The 17,332-nt window shown below is 46.9% G+C and overlaps 1 protein-coding gene across 1 annotated transcript in view; it reads left to right on the forward strand.

Annotated features, from left to right (window-relative positions):
* Positions 1-17,332, forward strand: part of LOC122815962 (putative cation exchanger C521.04c) — a 362,397-nt gene that overhangs the window by 130,531 nt on the left and 214,534 nt on the right. The window contains exon 3 of the mRNA XM_044088849.1: positions 13,775-13,853. Coding sequence (XP_043944784.1) covers positions 13,775-13,853 — 79 coding nt within the window. The remainder of the gene's footprint in view (positions 1-13,774; positions 13,854-17,332) is intronic.

Consider the following 17,332-nt stretch of genomic DNA (forward strand, 5'->3'; position numbering starts at 1 on the left):
CAAACCCCAGATGATGATCTTACTGGCCCCAAATTGGCCTAGTCAATTTTGGTACTCAACACTGATGAATCTATCCCAGGAGCCTCCTTGGATTTGACCTCAGATTCCAAATCTTTTATCCCAACACCAGGGCCAGGTTCTGCACTCTCATATCAAAACTCTCAGCCTGGCAGCCTGGCAAATTCAGGGTGTATGATTAATCCTACCCTTCCCAAACAGGTCATGGATGTCATCTTAGAAGCCAGACGGCCTAGCACTAGAAAATCTTATGCAGGTAAATGGAAGAGATTTTGCACATGGATGCATGCTCAAGATTCGGATCCTCTCATTCCTAATATCCCACTGATTTTACTTTACCTGACAGACATGCTACATAAGGGTTTATGCTTCTCCTCCATAAAAATACATGCCTCAGCTATCTCTGCACATTACAATACAGATCCTGCAATCTTTTTGCATCCACTTCTGAAACAATATCTCAGAGGAGCAAAGAATTTAAGGCCCCCTCGGACACCACCCATACCTGCCTGGGACCTCAACTATGTTCTGGAAAAACTCACTCTGCCTCCTTTTGAGCCTGCTGCCACACCTGATATTAAGTATTTATCATGGAAGACCGCTATCTTACTATCTTTACTGGCTTTGACTTCAGCCAGGAGAGTCTCGGAGTTACAAGCACTCATGGCTGTGGAACCTTATATTATTTTTCACCAAGATAGGGTGTCTTTAAGGACTAATCCTACTTTCATGCCTAAAGTGGTTTCCAAAGTGGCTTTAAATCAAACTATTCACCTGGCAACTTTTCACTAATCCACAAAATAAGGGGGAAAGATCTTGCATTCCTTGGATGTACACAGGCAACTTCGTTTTTACCTGGACAGAACCAAGGATATCAGGAAAACAGAGCAACTGTTTTTCTTATGCAACAAATTCCCAAGGCAAAGCTATTTCAAAACAGACCATCTCTAAATCGATTGCTCATGGAATCAGATTTTGTTACTCTCATGGAAGGCAAATCCCAGGAAAAATTAGGACTCACTCTACCAGAGCTGCTGCTACTTCAGCTGCCTTTCTCAGGGAAGTACCTACCAAAGATGTTTTGGAAGCTGCAACTTGGAGTTCAGTGCATACTTTCTCTAAGCACTGTAATCTCCCTCTTTACTCTAAGTCTAGGGCAGGCTTTGCTTCTGCAGTCTTGCAGGGCCTTCTAGCTGCCCCTTCTACTCTATAACCACCACCCTTTATCTCAGCTTTGGGATTCAACCCTACAGTGCTGACTGCAACAGTGAAACACGATGAACATAGTACAGTTGTGTACACTTACCATAAATGTAGATGTTCGAGTGTCTTCACTGTTGCAGTCTGGGTTACCCACCCTCCTGTCGCCTCTTTTATACTTTCATTAGTGTGGTTTCCTACTTCTCCCTTCTTCCGAGGTGTATTTGCTACAGGGTATGGGGTTTCTTGTAGGTTACATTTTTGTTTTACTATTAGCCCTCATTTTTGGGCACCTGACATCTGGGGCAAGAAAAACTGGAGAAGATGGCGTCGGCTAGCAGCTTTGTACTCCTGGCGCTCTGACGTCAGGGAGCATGACTGAACAGCCGATGCCAGACCCAGACTTTGGGATTCTGGCCGACCGAGGGCTGCCTGCCGGCAGGAAGAACCCTACAGTTATGACTGCAACAGTGAAAACACTCTTAACATCTACATTTATGGTAAGTGTACACAACTGTACTTTCCCTAATATGTCAGAAAGTGACTCTCTAAGTGCACAGAGTGTGGCCACAAGCTGTCTCCAGCCGATGGTCACAGTGTGTAGTTTGCTTGGGGGTGGCCCATTTGTCTTCCGGTTGCAAGATCTGCGTGGCCTTCAACCCCCGAGCCCTGCAGGATAGCAGGAACAAGTTAATTCTGGCGAGTCTTGTGCCCGCAGAATCAACTTCTGCCTCTTCTGCTGCTTCCTCACCAGCCACCGCTGTGGCTGTTCAGCCTTCAGGACCTTCTCCCCTGTCCGGAACTCACCCTCCCACCTTAACACAGGGAGAGAGAGGCCAAGAAAGACAAAGTAAAAGAAAAACACAGGGAGACAGCGACATTTAGAGAAAGAAAAGGATAAAGATAGAGGGGCCGCAAGTGACAGGTTGAGTTGGATCCAATGGCCCATCCCACTAAGGTGATCTCGTCTCCGGTGAAAGTTACCAGGCCATCCTCTCCTCGGCTCCATTCACCACATTTTCTCCGGAGCCGAAGGAGGAGGCTAGACCACCCTTGAGGTCATCTTCGCGTCGGCTCTCCCAGTCAGCATCAGTGGCGTCCTTCACATCAACTCAGAGCATCTGTGAAGCAGACATGGATTGGATGATAAGTTGGGCTCCGTTTTTCACCACGATAGCTCCTTCTCCGATCCACTATCGGATATCGGAGTCTATGGATCCGAGAAGCCCCGGAGTCAGGGGGTCGGCGCCGATGGTGCCTTCGGCCTCGATGACGGCCATGCCCTCAAGTCTGTCTGATCCGCTTTCGCATCCGAGCTCTCGGAGCTGAGAGTTGGGCATCAGATCCGTGGGGATAAGTGTCATCTGCCCCGTTGTGGCCTGGGCATACCGTCCCTTCGGGTCTGGCCATTCCAACTTCAGCTCAGATCCCTTCGTCAGATCTGAGGGTCTCGGCTACCCTCATCACCAGTTTCAGGGAGGCCAGTTCTCCCTCGGCATTCAACGTTGTGGAGAGGTTTCTCTCTGAGGGATCCTGACCCCTCACTCTGTCCTCTGGGTCCATCCCTACTCTCTTGCAGCTGGATTTGTCTTCTGTCATCCAGTCTGTCTATTGCACTCCAGACAGTTCCCTTGGAGGAACACAAAACCATTTGTGAGCCCTACCCAGAGAGTCCACCCCTCACAAACGCCAGTGTAAAAGGAGGCACTTGGACTCCCCCAAGTCCCTCACTTAGGATACCGGCTTGGAGGAAGGGGAAGGTTCCCCCATATCACCCCTGAAGAAGTCTCCTTTGGAGACATTATGGAAATCCTTCGCTGGGGGGTGGTCTGCTCAAAATCCTTCCTCTGACGAGTCAGTATTCCTGGAGGCACTCAACACAGGCCCATCTACCTCTTCGGTGTCCTCCTCCCTGCCGACCCTCTGGTGGACCTTATCACCACCAGAGCTTGGAATGAACAGGACACTGTGAAGCCTATACCCAAAAGGCCTGACAAAATATTGAGTCCACTGGCAGATAGAGCTTCTTGGAACAAAGGTTCCCCGGTTGATGCCGTGGTGGTGGTGGCAGTGGCCACGAAAAAGGAACTTGCCCCCAGACAAGGAGTCCAGGGCTATGGACCATCTTGGAAAGTGGACTTTTGCTACAGCCACCTTCACTATAAGGGCGATGAATTATTTGGCCCAAGTAATTCGACTGCAGCAGGACCTCATGGAAGAGTACGCTGAGTCTCCCTCGGAGTCCATGTCGGCCGAGGATAAACAGACCATGTCGGCCGAGGATAAACAGACCTCCTCTGCTTGTATGGCCACTCTCAAGTCCGTGTCCAATACGTCCATGCGTTTACTGTCTCATGCCACCGAGGGAGCCGCTAGGGCTAGTGGGTCCGGCATCGCCTTGAGGCGTCACTCCTAGCTTTGTCTTTGCGACTTCTCGGAACCCTTCAAGGCGTCCTTCGCTAATGCATCCTTTGACGGTTCGACCCTGTTCAGGAAGACTGTCTGCGATACACTTGTCCAGAGCGAGAAAGACGGGAAGACACTGTCAGCCGTCGGGATTCGCTTCTCTAACCCTCAAAGGTCCTTTTCCAGGAACCAGCGAGGGCAAAAGAAGCTATGGTTCCGGAAAACTTAGCAGTCCCGGAACACTTAGGACTCCTTCTCCCCCAGAGACAGAGGGGGATAAGTTGGACGCCGGCCCAGAGGCAGAGGGGGCCTGAAGAACTTCGCGTCACGTGAACCTTTTTCAGAGCGACCTGCGCAGCAACCTGAGGGGGTTGCCCGACTGCTTCTCTCTGGAGGCAGTCGGGGGACGTTTTTCGATGCACCCAGCCCAATGGGAGTCCATCACGACAGATCACGGAGTGCTTCGAATAATATCCAGAGGCTATTCTATTCCCCTCATAAACAAGCCCCCTTACACAAGGTGCCTCCCGGATGCGGACGTCCCACCCACTCAGAGGGAGGCCACGGCCTTGGAAATACAAAAGCTACTAGAAAAAAGAGCCATCCAGCAGGTGCCCCCAGACCAGTCTGGATCAGGCATATATTCCAGGTTCTTTTTGGTGCCAAAAAAGACGGGGGACCTAAGGCCGATTTTTGACCTATCAACAATGAACCTGTTAGTTGCCAAGGAAATGTTCCGGATGGTCACGCTTCAATCCATACTATCATATTCTGATGGACAGGCGATCCAGGAGGTTCCTCCGCTTTTGGTTAGGGGCCAGTCATTATCAATTCAGGGTCCTACCCTTTGATCTCCCCACAGCCCCCAGGGTGTTCACCAAGGTCATGGCAGTTGTAGCGGCCCACCTGAGACTTCAGGGCATTCAGGTCTTCCCATACCTAGATGACTGGCTCCTCACCGCCCCCACCAGGCATCTACTCTTACTAGCCAGAGATTTCTTTCTCCAGATATCACCTCTGCTAGGGATTACCATAAATCTCGGGAAGTCTTCCCTCCAACCTGTTCAAGTGTTAGACTTCATAGGGGCGAGAATAGATTCTCGTCAGGCTAGGGCATTCTTAACCCTCAGACAGACTACACAGCCTGGCACTAAATGTGTTAGCACTTCTGCAGTCCTCTGCACCCCCTGCAGAATTAGTCCTGAGAGCCTTAGGGTCCATGGCAGCAGCTATCAACCTGATTCCTTGTGCTCGTTTGCATATGAGAATTCTACAGTGGACGTTGCAAGTTCAGTGGTCGATTCTTCATCAATCTCTAGATTTTCCGATCCCTCTGAGCAGTGTGTGCAGAAATTCTCTCATGTGGTGGCTCCCATCTTGGAATCTGCAGGAGGGACATCCCTTTCTTGCACCCCAACCCCAAGCCACAGTGACCACAGACGCCTCCCGCCTAGGGTGCGGGGGGCATTGTTCGGGCAGGATGGTTCAAGGCAGATGGACTCAAAACGAGACTGTTCTACATATAAATGTTCTAGAGATGAGAGCGTTCCTTTTAGCGTTGCAGGCCCTTCATGCTGATCTCCCTCTGGGAGCTATTGCAATCCAGTCAGACAATGTCGGTGGTCTGGTATATCTACAAACAGGGGGAACCAAGTCTTATCCCCTTTGCCAAGAAGCCATGAGAGTCTGTGAATGGGCGATCTCCACCAACCGCTTTCTGATAGCAACGCACATTCCGGGTCGGTCCAACATCTTGGTGGACAAATTGAGCAGAACTAATCTTTCTCCCTACGAGTGGTCTCTGAACCCTTGTGTAGCAGAACAGATCTTCCTCAAGTGGGGTCAGTCTTGCTGCGATCTCTTCGCATTGCCTTCCAACACGAAGTGCAGCGGGTTTTTCGCTCTAATCCCCCCAACAGGGGAAGCCCCAGGAGACGCTCTTGTTTATGCTTGACCACCCGGTCTTCTTTATGCATATCCCCCGCTTCCGCTCATGATAAAGTTCTTACAGAAAGCACACCGGTTGGGGAGCAGATTGATCCTCATAGCCCCATTCTGGCCTCAAGTCTGGTTTCCCTGCCTACAGTCTCATCTCATAGCTCCACCTTGGATCCAATTCCGGATCTGATTCATCATCCCTTGGGAATGCTTCCTCCGAATCTGGACAGCCTGAAGCTCACAGCCTGGCTGCTCCAGTTCCACTAGTTGCTAGGACTCCCGGTATCTCTTCTCCTGTTAAATCTATTTATGTTGCAGCACATAAATCCTCTACCAGGAAAATTTACTGTAGCAAATGGAGACGCTTCTCCATTTGGGCTTCACAGAGAAATCTAGATCCTTTTACCGCTCCGATCCCAGTGGTATTAGACTTTTTGTCTCATCTTCCAACAAGGAGCCAGCTCTTCCACAGTGAAGGTCCAGCTGGCGGCTATTTCTCATTTCCCTGTAGGGGACAATTTAGGCTTTCTCGCTGCTGCCAGAATTTGTAAGACCTTTTTGAAAGGCACTTTTCTTCTGAGACCTCCTATTAAGAATCCGTCCCTGCCATGGGATCTGACTGCACTTCTTCAGAGCCCTCGGTATCAGTTGACTTAAAATTTTTGCCATGGAAGACTGTTTTTCTGGTAGCTAGCTTCAAGCTCTCTGTGTGAAGCTAGTAAATGAAAATAAGTGGTCAATGTGCCCAAACTCACACTGGTAATCTCAAAAGACAGGCACAGCAGATCAGCAAGAAATGTTTGATGTTAAGTTGTCTATCTCGCCTTCATTCTTGCTGGATGGGTTCGGAGCCGACCTCGGCTCCGACTCGGCCACTCCAAAAGCTCGAGAGTTGGTTCTACCGGCTCGAGGCTGCCCCTATATCCCACAATGCTAGGAGTGAATTACCTCAGATCTCGTTTGCCGCTACAGCGATCGAGGTGTTTTCTACCGGCTCCAGGTCAGTTTTAATTAGATTAGTCTAATAACTGTTGAAACTTCCTTTAGCTTAGTTGTTTCCCTTTTTACCTTTAGTGTAGTGGATATTTTATCCTTTCTACCCTTATTCAGCCCCTTCTTCAAGAACTAATAAGTTCTTTCCTTAGGCCTTCGGGCCCTTCCATCCCTTACAGTGTGTATGTGTTTTTTAGTAGGGGTTTATACCTATAACTTAACTTAACTATTCAGAAGTTTTGATTTAAAGTAATTTAACTTAATTTTTCTGACAGTGTAATCGGTGTGTGTGTGTTTTTGTGTGTGATTACACTTAGGTTCCTTGAAAATGTCCAAGGATTCAAAGGTCTCAGGCTTCAAGAAGTGTGACTCGTGCTGTCAGAAAATGTCTCTGACAGACGGTCACACTTCTTGTGTGTACTGCCTGGGACCTTTACACCTGCAGGACTCTTGTGCTGTATGCCATGGCTTCAGCCCTAGAGTCCTGCAGGAAAGGAAAAACAAACTCATACTCAGGGGTTTGCTTAAGCCTGAAGGTTCCCTATCTGCTACCTCGGGAAAACCTTCCAAGACTTCTAAGACCTCGACTCCAGCATCTGAGTCGAGGCCTAAGGTTTCGAAGTCTACTGCTACATCGGCTCCGGCTGGAGCCGATGAGTCTTTGACTACAGCTTCTGTGGTTCCCTCGGATCCGGCTGGAGCCGAGGTATTGGAGATTCCTGGGTCGGCTCCGATCAGACCATCGGAATCGACATCTAGAAAGAGGTCGAGGTCACCATCCCTTGGCTCCGTTCATTCGGCTCCAGCGTCTCCCTTGCTGTCTGAACGGAGCCACAGATATCACTCCTCCAGGTCATCGAGGCTCTCGGATCATGACCTCCAGAGGGTAGTGAGTCGACTTCTAAAGTCCGAGGCACTGGCCCAAATGCTTCAGAGCCCGACTCATCAGTCGATGCCTCAACCTATTCCTCTAAATATTCCTCCTCCGACTCCTTTGAGCTCGGAGCCGGGCGCCTCGGAACCGAGACTGTGGTAGCGGAGCCGATACATTTGTCTTCGGCCCGCTGCCGGGCTCCGATTTCTTCTTTGAAGAATCTCGGCGCCGAACTTCCTCGCCTGCTCGAGGGGTGAGTGGTATCGGACCCTTGTCCGACCCCCCTCTCCCTCTCGGTGCTTCGGCGCTGGTGAGTTCGGCTCCGACATCGGCCTCGGAGCCATCGCTGTCAGTGCCGAGGGAGGTTCTCAGCTTCTCGGAGCGGGGACCTCTGGCTCTGCCTGACAGGGGTGCGTTCGAAGTCATGCGGAGTGTGTTGGAACCTTGTTCAACTCCACAGTCGGCTCCGTCCGTCCCTCTTCGGTGCCTCAGGTTATGTCTACTCACTCCCTCATCCCAGACCGCAGAGAGCCAGCTCCTCAAGAATCCCCTGTGGGGATCTCATCCTCTTCCGAGGCCTCCCCTGAATTGGCAGGGGAGCCCCCTAGGAAGAGAAAGTGTAAGAGGAAGCACATAGACTCACCTGAGTCTGTCACCTCTGACACAGATTTAGAGGATTCCGAGGGTTCCCCCCGTTCCCCTTCTGAAGATGTCTCCTTTGCGGACATTCTAGAGATCCTGAAACAGAGGGGAAATTGGCCAGCCCTTAACCCTTCAGAGGATGAATCTGTGTATCTTGAGGCGTTTGGCTCTCGCCCTTCCACCTCCTGGGTGTCCCCCCCCCTTTGATCCCCTCATGCAGGTGGTGGCAAAGAAAGCCTGGACGGCTCCTGACTCAGTGGACCCTACCCCCAGGATACCTTCTAAATTTATAACAGCACCAACTGACAAACAATTTCTGACCAAAGGTGTTTCTGTGGATGCTATGGTGGTAGCTGCTGCCACCAAGAAGGAACTAGATGATCCTTCGGTGCCTGTTCATCCCCCTAACAAAGAATCTAGGTCTATGGACAGGTATGGGAAGCGGATGTTTTCGTCAGCGACCTTCGCAATGCGTTCGCTGAACTACCTATGCCATTTCACCCGTCTCCAGAGAGACTTGATCAAGGAAGCGAGTGAGATGTTGAAGGATCCTACAGCTGCAGATTTTCAGGACAAAATGAACACCCAGCTGACTACCCTGAATTCGATAGCTAACTCCTCCATGCGCCTCCTTTCATATGCGGCTGATGGAGCGAGTAGAGCCAAGAGGGACAGGTGTCGCCTTACGGCATGCCTGGATGCGACTGTGCAATTTTATGGACCCCTTTAAAACGTCTTTCACTAATTCCCGCTTTGATGGATCATCTCTTTGGTCCTCAAGTGAAAGAAACCTTGACTAGGTGCGAGACGGATGGCAAAACTCTGTCTGCCGTCGGAGTCCGTTTTTCTACTCCTAGACCTTACCCCAAAGGCCAGAAAAGTGGGAAAATGTGGTTCCGCAAACAATCTCAAGGGGAATTTGCCTGACGCACAGAGTCGGTTCCCCTCCAGAGGCAGAGGAGGGAACAATAATGGTAGACGTCGCCCCAGAGGCAGAGGGGGTCCGCAGAACCAGGGCAATCGAGAAACTTTTTCCGATAAGCCCTTTCAGCATCCCTGAGGTGTTGCCCGACTGTCCACCTTTGGAGGCAGTCGGGGGAAGATTGTCACTGTACCCAGAAGCCTGGCTATCCCTAACTCAAGACAAGTGGGTACAGTCCATTTCCGAAGGCTATTCCATTCCCTTCGTTCGCATTCCAAACCAATCAAAAAAATCCCTTCCAGATGTTCCACCCGCTCAAAGGGATCTTGCAGCTTTAGAAATTTCAAAGCTGCTTACAAAAAGAGCAATTCAGCCAGTTCCAGCAGACCAGCAAGGATCCGGAATCTACTCCAGGTTCTTTTTAGTTCCAAAGAAAACAGGGGGACTGTAGACCAATTTTGGATCTCAGTATCTTGAACAAGTCGGTCAAGAAAACAAGATTTCGGATGGTCACGCTACAGTCCATCCTTCCCCTATTGGGCAAGGAAAACTGGATGTGCTCTATAGACCTTCAGGATGCGTACTATCACATAAAAATGAACAGACGCTCCAGAAGATTCCTCCGCTTCAGGCTGGGAACCAGTCATTTTCAATTCAGGGCCCTGCCCTTTGGTCTCACCACTGCCCCCCGGGTGTTTACCAAATGCATGGCAGTGGTAGCTTCTCACCTGAGACGTCAAGGATTCCAGGTGTTTCCATATTTGGACGACTGGCTCCTCACAGCTCCCACCAAGCATCTTCTTCTAATGGCCAGGGACTACACCTTTCGCATTTGTCAAAACTTAGGCATTTCAATAATTTGCGAAAAGTCTGTTTTGTCACCTTGTCGTACTATTACCTTCATAGGCGCAAATCTAGACACAGTCAACATGTCTGCGAGGCTAACAGATCAGAGAATAACAGACATACACAAACTGGTCTCGCTCCTCTTCAGCAGCAACAGAGTCAAAGCCAGGTTAGTTCTAAAAGTATTGGGGATTATGGCGGCTGCCATACCTCTGCTTCCATTAGCCAGATTCCACATGAGAATCCTTCAATGGATGCTCTTCACACAATGGTCATACCAGCAACTTCCGATGTCCCACACCATTATGATTACGCAAACATGCAAGAATCATCTTCTGTGGTGGATGTCTTCCCCTCAGCTCTTATTGGGAAGACCCTTTGTTCCTTCCCCTCCGGTTGCTACTCTGACAACGGACGCCTCCCTGATCGGGTGCGCATTATCAGGGCAGAACTGTCCAGGGCACATGGCAACCAGACGAATGCCACTTGCACATAAATGTTCTAGAGATGAGAGCAGTGCTTTTAGCGTTGCAAGCCCTTCAAGACTCTCTTCCCTTGGGAACGATAGCAATCCAGATGGACAATATGTCTGTAGTGTGGTATATCAACAAACAAGGCGGAACCAGGTCCTATCCCTATGTCGAGAAGCACTCAGACTGTGGCAATGGGCGATTTCTTCTCAGCGGTTTCTGATAGCAACGCACATCCCCGGAAGTCCAATCAAATCATGGACAAGTTGAGCAGAGGTATCCTCATGCCTCACGAGTGGTCTCTGAAAGACTCTGTTGTGAGAGAAATTTTTCTCAAGTGGGGTCAGCCTTGCTGCGACCTTTTTGCTACTCCCCAAAACAGCAAGTGCAGAGATTATTTCACACTATTCCGTTACCAGACCAGCCCAGCAGAGACGCTCTAGTCCAAGTTTGGCCCCGGGGACTTCTGTATGCATTTCCTCCCTTCCCACTAATCTCTCAAGTGATACAGAAAGCTATCGCTCAGAAGGCCTTATTGATCCTCATTGCTCCTTACTGGCCTCGACAGGTTTGGTTCCCCTTTCTACATCAATTTCTGTTGGAGCAACCTTGGCATCTGGACCTAGTTCCAGATCTTTTGATCCATCAGTCGGGTCAGTTACATCGCTCCCTCCCCTCTCTGAACCTCACTGCTTGGTTCCTCCAGTTCCAACCTTAGCCAGGCTTCCTCAAATATCTCACTCTGTTCGAGATATTTTGATAGCTTCCCACAAATCTTCCGCTCGGAAGATTTATCTGAGTAAATGGAAACGTTTTGCCTATTGGGCTCAAGGAAGGGACTTAGATCCTTTCACTGCTCCCATCCATATGGTTCTTGATTTTCTAGCTGAACTCTTTCATGCAGGTTCATCTCCTTCTACTCTCAAAGTTCAATTGGCAGCTATATCTAACTTTCATGTGGGCATTTCAGAGTCTGCCATAATGTCCCAAAAGCTTTGCAAAGCCTTTTTGAAGGGAGTTTTTCTACTCAGACCTCCTATAAGAAATCCTCCTCCTTGGGACCTTAATTTAGTTCTCAGTTCTTTGATTCTCCCCCCTTTCGAACCTGCAGCTTCCTGTTCTTTAAAATTGCTATCATGGAAGACTCTCTTTCTGGTAGCTATTACTTCAGCTAGAAGAGTTTCAGAACTTCATGCACTCAGCTGTCGACCACCATATCTGTTGTTCCACAAAGACAGGGTATCTTCTGAACTAACCCGTCCTTTTTACCTAAGGTAGCCTCTGCTTCTAACCTTAATCAAAGCATTGACCTTCCTGTGTTTTTTCCAGAATATTCTAATAGGTCTGAACAAAAACTGCATTGGCTAGATGTTCGTCAGTTAAGGTACTATTTGGATAGGACCAAACAATTCAGAAAAACTGACCAGCTGTTTGTCTCTTATGCGGTAGGCAGAAAGGGACTTTCTGTTTCTAAGGTATCGCTATCTAGGTGGCTAACATCTCTCATTTCTATTGTTTATGAAATTAGACACCAAAAGCTGCCTAACAAACCTAAAGCCCATTCCACCAGAGCTTTGGCTACTTCTATAGCCTTCCAAGACAGACTGCCTATTGACACCATTTGTGCAGCGGCTACTTGGGCTACTCCTCACACTTTCATTTCACATTATAAGTTGGATTTAGCTTCTAGGCATAGAGCTAACTTTGGTTCCACTGTTCTCAAGAGTCTGTTCCGTTAGGCCACCCGGGACAAGGTGCTAGGGACGCGGTCCCATCCAGCAAGAATGAAGGCGAGATAGACAACATATAGAAGTTATGTCCTTACCATAACGTTCCATGTTAGTTGTCTTCTCGCCTTCTTTCTTGCGTCCCACCCTCCTTCCCCCTGGCCTGGACAGACCTGGAGGAGTTTGATTATGACCTCTCTTTCTACCACCTCTTTGCTATAGCTATATGCTCTGCGGTGCATATTTTCCTGGATCAGGTTTTAGGTCAACTTTCCTCTTTCCCTTTGTTATAGAGGTGGACTCCCTTTCCAGTATTTCTGGATGTATTTTTAGCTGGGCCTAGCTCACAAACGAGATCTGAGGTAATTCACGCCTAGCATTGTGGGATATAGGGGCAGCCTCAAGCCGGTAGAACCAACTCTCGAGCTTTTGGAGTGGCCGAGTCGGAGCCGAGGTCGGCTCCGAACCCATCCAGCAAGAAAGAAGGCGAGAAGAAGACAACTAACATGGAACGTTATGGTAAGGACATAACTTCTATTTTTCACTCCACGAACAAACCTTATTTTTGTACTGTGAGGTTTATTCGTGGAGTGAAAATAAACATCTCTTGCTGGTCTGCTATGCCTGTCTTTTGAGATTATCTTTGTATGAAACCCCCATATCTTGTGTTTCATAAGGACAAGGTCTCTCTCAGGACTAATCCATCCTTTCTCCCTAAAGTTGCTTCTGAGACCAACAGTAAGTTAATTTGCCTGTCTTTTTCTCTAATTTTCAGAACAAAGGGGAATACAAACTTCATTTGCTGGATGTTCACAGGCAGTTACATTTTTATTTGCACAGGAAGGCGGCCTTTTGTAAATCTGATCAACTTCTTTTGCTAATCTCTTTTTAGGGAAATCAGTTTGAAAAGTGACTCTTGATAGGTGGATTTCCCTTTGTATCCTACAAGCATACAGAGAGCTTGGTTTACCAGAACCAGTAAGAGTTCATGCTCATTCTACATGTTCTATGGCAACATCTTCAGCATTCTGGTCTAGGGTTTCCCTGGATGACATTTGCTCAGCGGCTACCTGGGCATCTTCTCACACCTTCATTACTCATTATAAACTGGATTTGGTGTCTAGAGGAAGGGCTTCCTTTGGCTCTGCAGTGCTCCAGAATATCCTTCCTTAAGGGCCTCCAAAGACTTCAGGTAGCTGGGGACTCTGTCCCACAGGTTGCTGATCAAATGAAGTTAACTACTTCAGATAAAGAAGTTCTGTACTCACCATAACGTTCCATCTGAGTAGGTAAACTTCATTTGTCAGCAACCATCCCTCCCTCCTTCTCCCTTACCTTGGCGTTATTTTGCTGAACTCTATGTTCGGAGTTCACGAGATGGAGGTTTGTCCTTGGTTTAGGGGTCTCAGGTTAGTTTGTTGGTGTCACGTGTGGAGTGGCAAACTCGATCTGAGGATTGGAAGGAGGTTGCAGTGTAGTATGGGTAGGGGGTAGGAGCTTGGTACTCTGATCTTTTTCTTGGTATTTTGCCGACTCGGATCCGTATCTGATCTGAAACCCACAGGTTGCTGACAAATGAAGTTTACCTACTCAGATGGAACGTTATGGTGAGTACATAACTTTTTTTTCCTACTTTAATTACTATACTTTGTAAGAATAAGTTTGTGTGTTCCTTGAAAAGGGAAGTGGTGGGTATTGATGAGTTTGTACTTAACTGTTTGCACTTTTTTTCACACAGTATTGAAGTTGGAAGCTCTTTAGCAGTACAAGTCTGCATGATCCAGATGCCAGTTTTGGTTCTTTTCTCCGTTTTTTCTGTAAGTATTTTTTGTGCACTATAGCTGTCAAAATGGTGCCACCTAAATATTGGGAATAGGCTTTGGGTTATGGTCTACATTATACAGAGTAGTTGTAGAAACCAAGACATAATAGCAGTAATTTAAATTGAATGCTTAGTACTGTTAATACAAAAAACTATTGCTTTTGTACTGTAACTTGAAATAGCTAATGTAAACTTTGTGTCTATATTAATTGTAAAAATGCCATAAATAGTTTCCAAGTTTTATAGTTAAAGCACATTTCTGAGCCTTTTAACCAGATAATTCTAAGGGGAAATTTTCTACCCCCACCAAAGTGTTGTGCACTTGGTGGTCCTAGTTATGCAGTACATCTTGCATTAAGTTAGAATTTTGTGATCGTTTTCACTCAGTCAAGTTCCACAGCTTCAGTTCATTATGCAGTTATGTTGCCATGGTAGTGGAGCCATCAGGGGGTTGTCTCTGTTGCCAGTTCCACTTTGTAGCTCACTTTTTTAACTGAATGCATATGCAGTCTCAGGAAAGGAGCCATTTCTGTTGGAATTCTGGAGTATCTTACCAAGTCAGTCATCTTATCTACTTTTCAGCTCCCAAAATAACCTCCTGCACATGCATAGTATTAGTGATTAGGGGAAAGACTTCTTTACTTGGCAATCCTTGTGGTTATACTAATACCAGTCCCCTTCTAGGTAGGAGTTTGCATGACTACATGATAGTGAGTGGTTATGGGGATGCACACATCTGAGGAACCTACTGCAGGGTGCACATGAAATAGTAGTATTTCTTCTGTGGCATTGACAAGTCAGTTGCTGGGAAGCACAAACCGTTTTATCACAAATTACCAGTTGCCATTTGGTATTTAAAAGTTCACACTGCACAATGTTCAGACTCTAACTTTATATTCATGCTATTGCACTTCACCAAAAAAGTCACTTGACTTGCTGTTACACATTTCCTGTTTTATCACCAGCTCTTTTCCTGGATCGTCAACTTAAGCCTTGCTAATGAAGTAAAGTATTACACTGTTGCTGTTATTATATAGTTTAATTGTCATCATAGTGAAATGTTATTTTGATTACTGCTGCAGTAGCCTAAGATATATGGGTTATGTTCTGCCTAGGACAACAGCTGGCTAGCTTCCAAAGTTCAGGGCACCTTTCATGTGTCCAGTTAGGCAACTTGAACCAACTAAACGATACGTTTGGAAGCTAAGCCCTTCAGTGCTGAACTGATGCCAAAGATAAAACACTCCTCTGCAGGCTTTCAAGGATTGGTTGGCTAATGCTGTTTCAATGCTGGGCAAATAAGTTCCCATAAAAGGGACTCACTTTATTTTACAGTCAGTTTTCTAATACAAAAAATATTTGTTTGGCTAGGAAAAAATACTTTGACTATCTTGTGACGTTTTGGTCACTTTTAAATGAGAGCATCACTTTTTTGGGGAAAAAGTTGTTAAAACTTGTTAAACTGTTTATGTGAATAAGCTGGTGTTTTATGTTTTGGGGTTGTATAAGTGTTTTAAAATGCTTTTTACTATGCGTTTTCTAGAAAGGTTACTTTATCCAACTTAAATGTTTTACTAACTATTATAGCTAAGCTCCCTTGGGAATCTCTCTCCTTTTTGGCTTGGCCATAGAATAGCCTACTTGTTCCTCAGTTGTACCTTCTTCCAGCCACAAAAAAGAAAAAGATTGATAAGCAGCTTCTGCCACTACAATAGGTTGATATTTTTCCTCAGCCACTGGGTGACTGTGCTGAGGGCAAAGCCGGATCCTCGAGCCTCTCTTCTTTTCCCTCTGGTCCTGCTGGTGGTGTCGCTATAACCACATCGTACCAAGGGTTAGACATCATCTGTGGCTGTTGGTATGCCTTGTTAGACAGGGGAGAACCACACTTGTCAGCCATGAGACAAAAGGCAGGGAATGCATCTTTGCTTAGGCAAAAAGCTGTGCCTATCTCTAGGGAGGTGACTGCTGGGAATGAGTCTTCAGGACGACTTGTCAAAAAGAAACGAGAGACTAAATTTGTATCTTCTGTCTCAGTGACACTGAACAGGAGTAATTTATTGGGCTTGGGTCAGGGTTTAGTTCAGGCTGATGATGATTCTTTCCGACTGGTTCTCTTAACAGAAAAAGGGATTCTTTTCCTGAAGAGATTCAATTGTTAAAATCTCAGTGGAGTGTGAAGGGAGAGATGATGCAGTATTTCTAGAGATTTTGGATTTAGATTGACCAATGTGACTTCAGACAGTCCCTGTGAAGTATTCTGTTTGGGAATGTTTCCAGAATGAATGTGTTTTCAGTGGGAAAACAGTGATGTCTCAGTCCCTCAGAGAGTGATGTATTATAACTGGAATTTCCTAGACCTACATTTATTCCTCTTGTTTCTGCTTTGGAAGATGTTTTTGTCATGGCCTGTAATTTTCCTGACAGGCAGCCTTCTGCCGTCTGCCTCCTTCCCCCCAAAAGTAGATAGATTATATTAGGTTTTAAAACATTAATCCCAGACCCTGACCCAGCTGCTTTTAAACATTTTTGTGAACTAATCCCTCTTCTCACAAGGATGGGAAGGGTTTGAGAAGTTTGGGGGAAAAATCGTATGTTTCTGCAACTGTTAGAATTATCCACTGTCAGACTCATAAGTTGAAGCTTATCCTGTCCACATTTGAGAATGAGGAATGTTTTACTGTATTTTGTCTCATGATGAAAAATATGCCTTGTATAATTTGGTTTCTACTCAAGTCACTACCCATTGTTAATGTTTATAAGTCACTGATTCCATTTAAAAGGCTGCTGCCACTGGAACAGTTAGGTTTGCCTGGCTGTGTTGCCTAAATCTCCCAGGGGATGTCAAAAATGAAATTTTGAATTCTCCCTTGGAGAGAGAACTAACTTTTGTATCTCCTGTAGCAGAGGTCATTAAAAAGACAGAGGGGGAAGCCGATTCAAAAGATCTCTGATTTTTCAGCCCTCTAGCAAGTTTTCCAGTGGATTTTACACTCCCTTCTCTAATTTCAATAAACAAAATAAACAATCCCAGCAATCTCCTAGTAAGCATATGTTTAAAAATCAGTGCCAGGGATGTTCCATAAGGAAAGCAGAAGCTCCCCAGAACGAAGGACAGTCTGACTGAGGGAGATTTTCCTCCTTCCACACTGGCAGTCGTTTAATCCTTCCAGAAAGTTTGAATTTCTGTTTTTCTCTAACGACAAATTGGTTCAGGCAGGTGGCCATCCTAACAGATGGCAGTGAGTGTCTCTCCCTCCTTTTCAGGGGATTTCTCCTCATCCACCAGGTCAAACTTTTCCCTCCTGTCATCCAACATATGCTGGCCCAGGTAGTTGATAGCTGTCCTTCCTCCTCAGTTCTTTCAGGGGAAGCCACTAGTCCCGGTACATCCAGGACCTAGGGTTAAATGTTGTAAATGCAACCAGTGGGGCCATATAGCATATATATATGTCCAATGGGGCAAGGTGGGGA

This window comes from Protopterus annectens, chromosome 11.part0, assembly GCF_019279795.1.
Source record: "Protopterus annectens isolate FY-2018-M chromosome 11.part0, PAN1.0, whole genome shotgun sequence".
Taxonomy (NCBI): Eukaryota; Metazoa; Chordata; order Ceratodontiformes; family Protopteridae; genus Protopterus; species Protopterus annectens.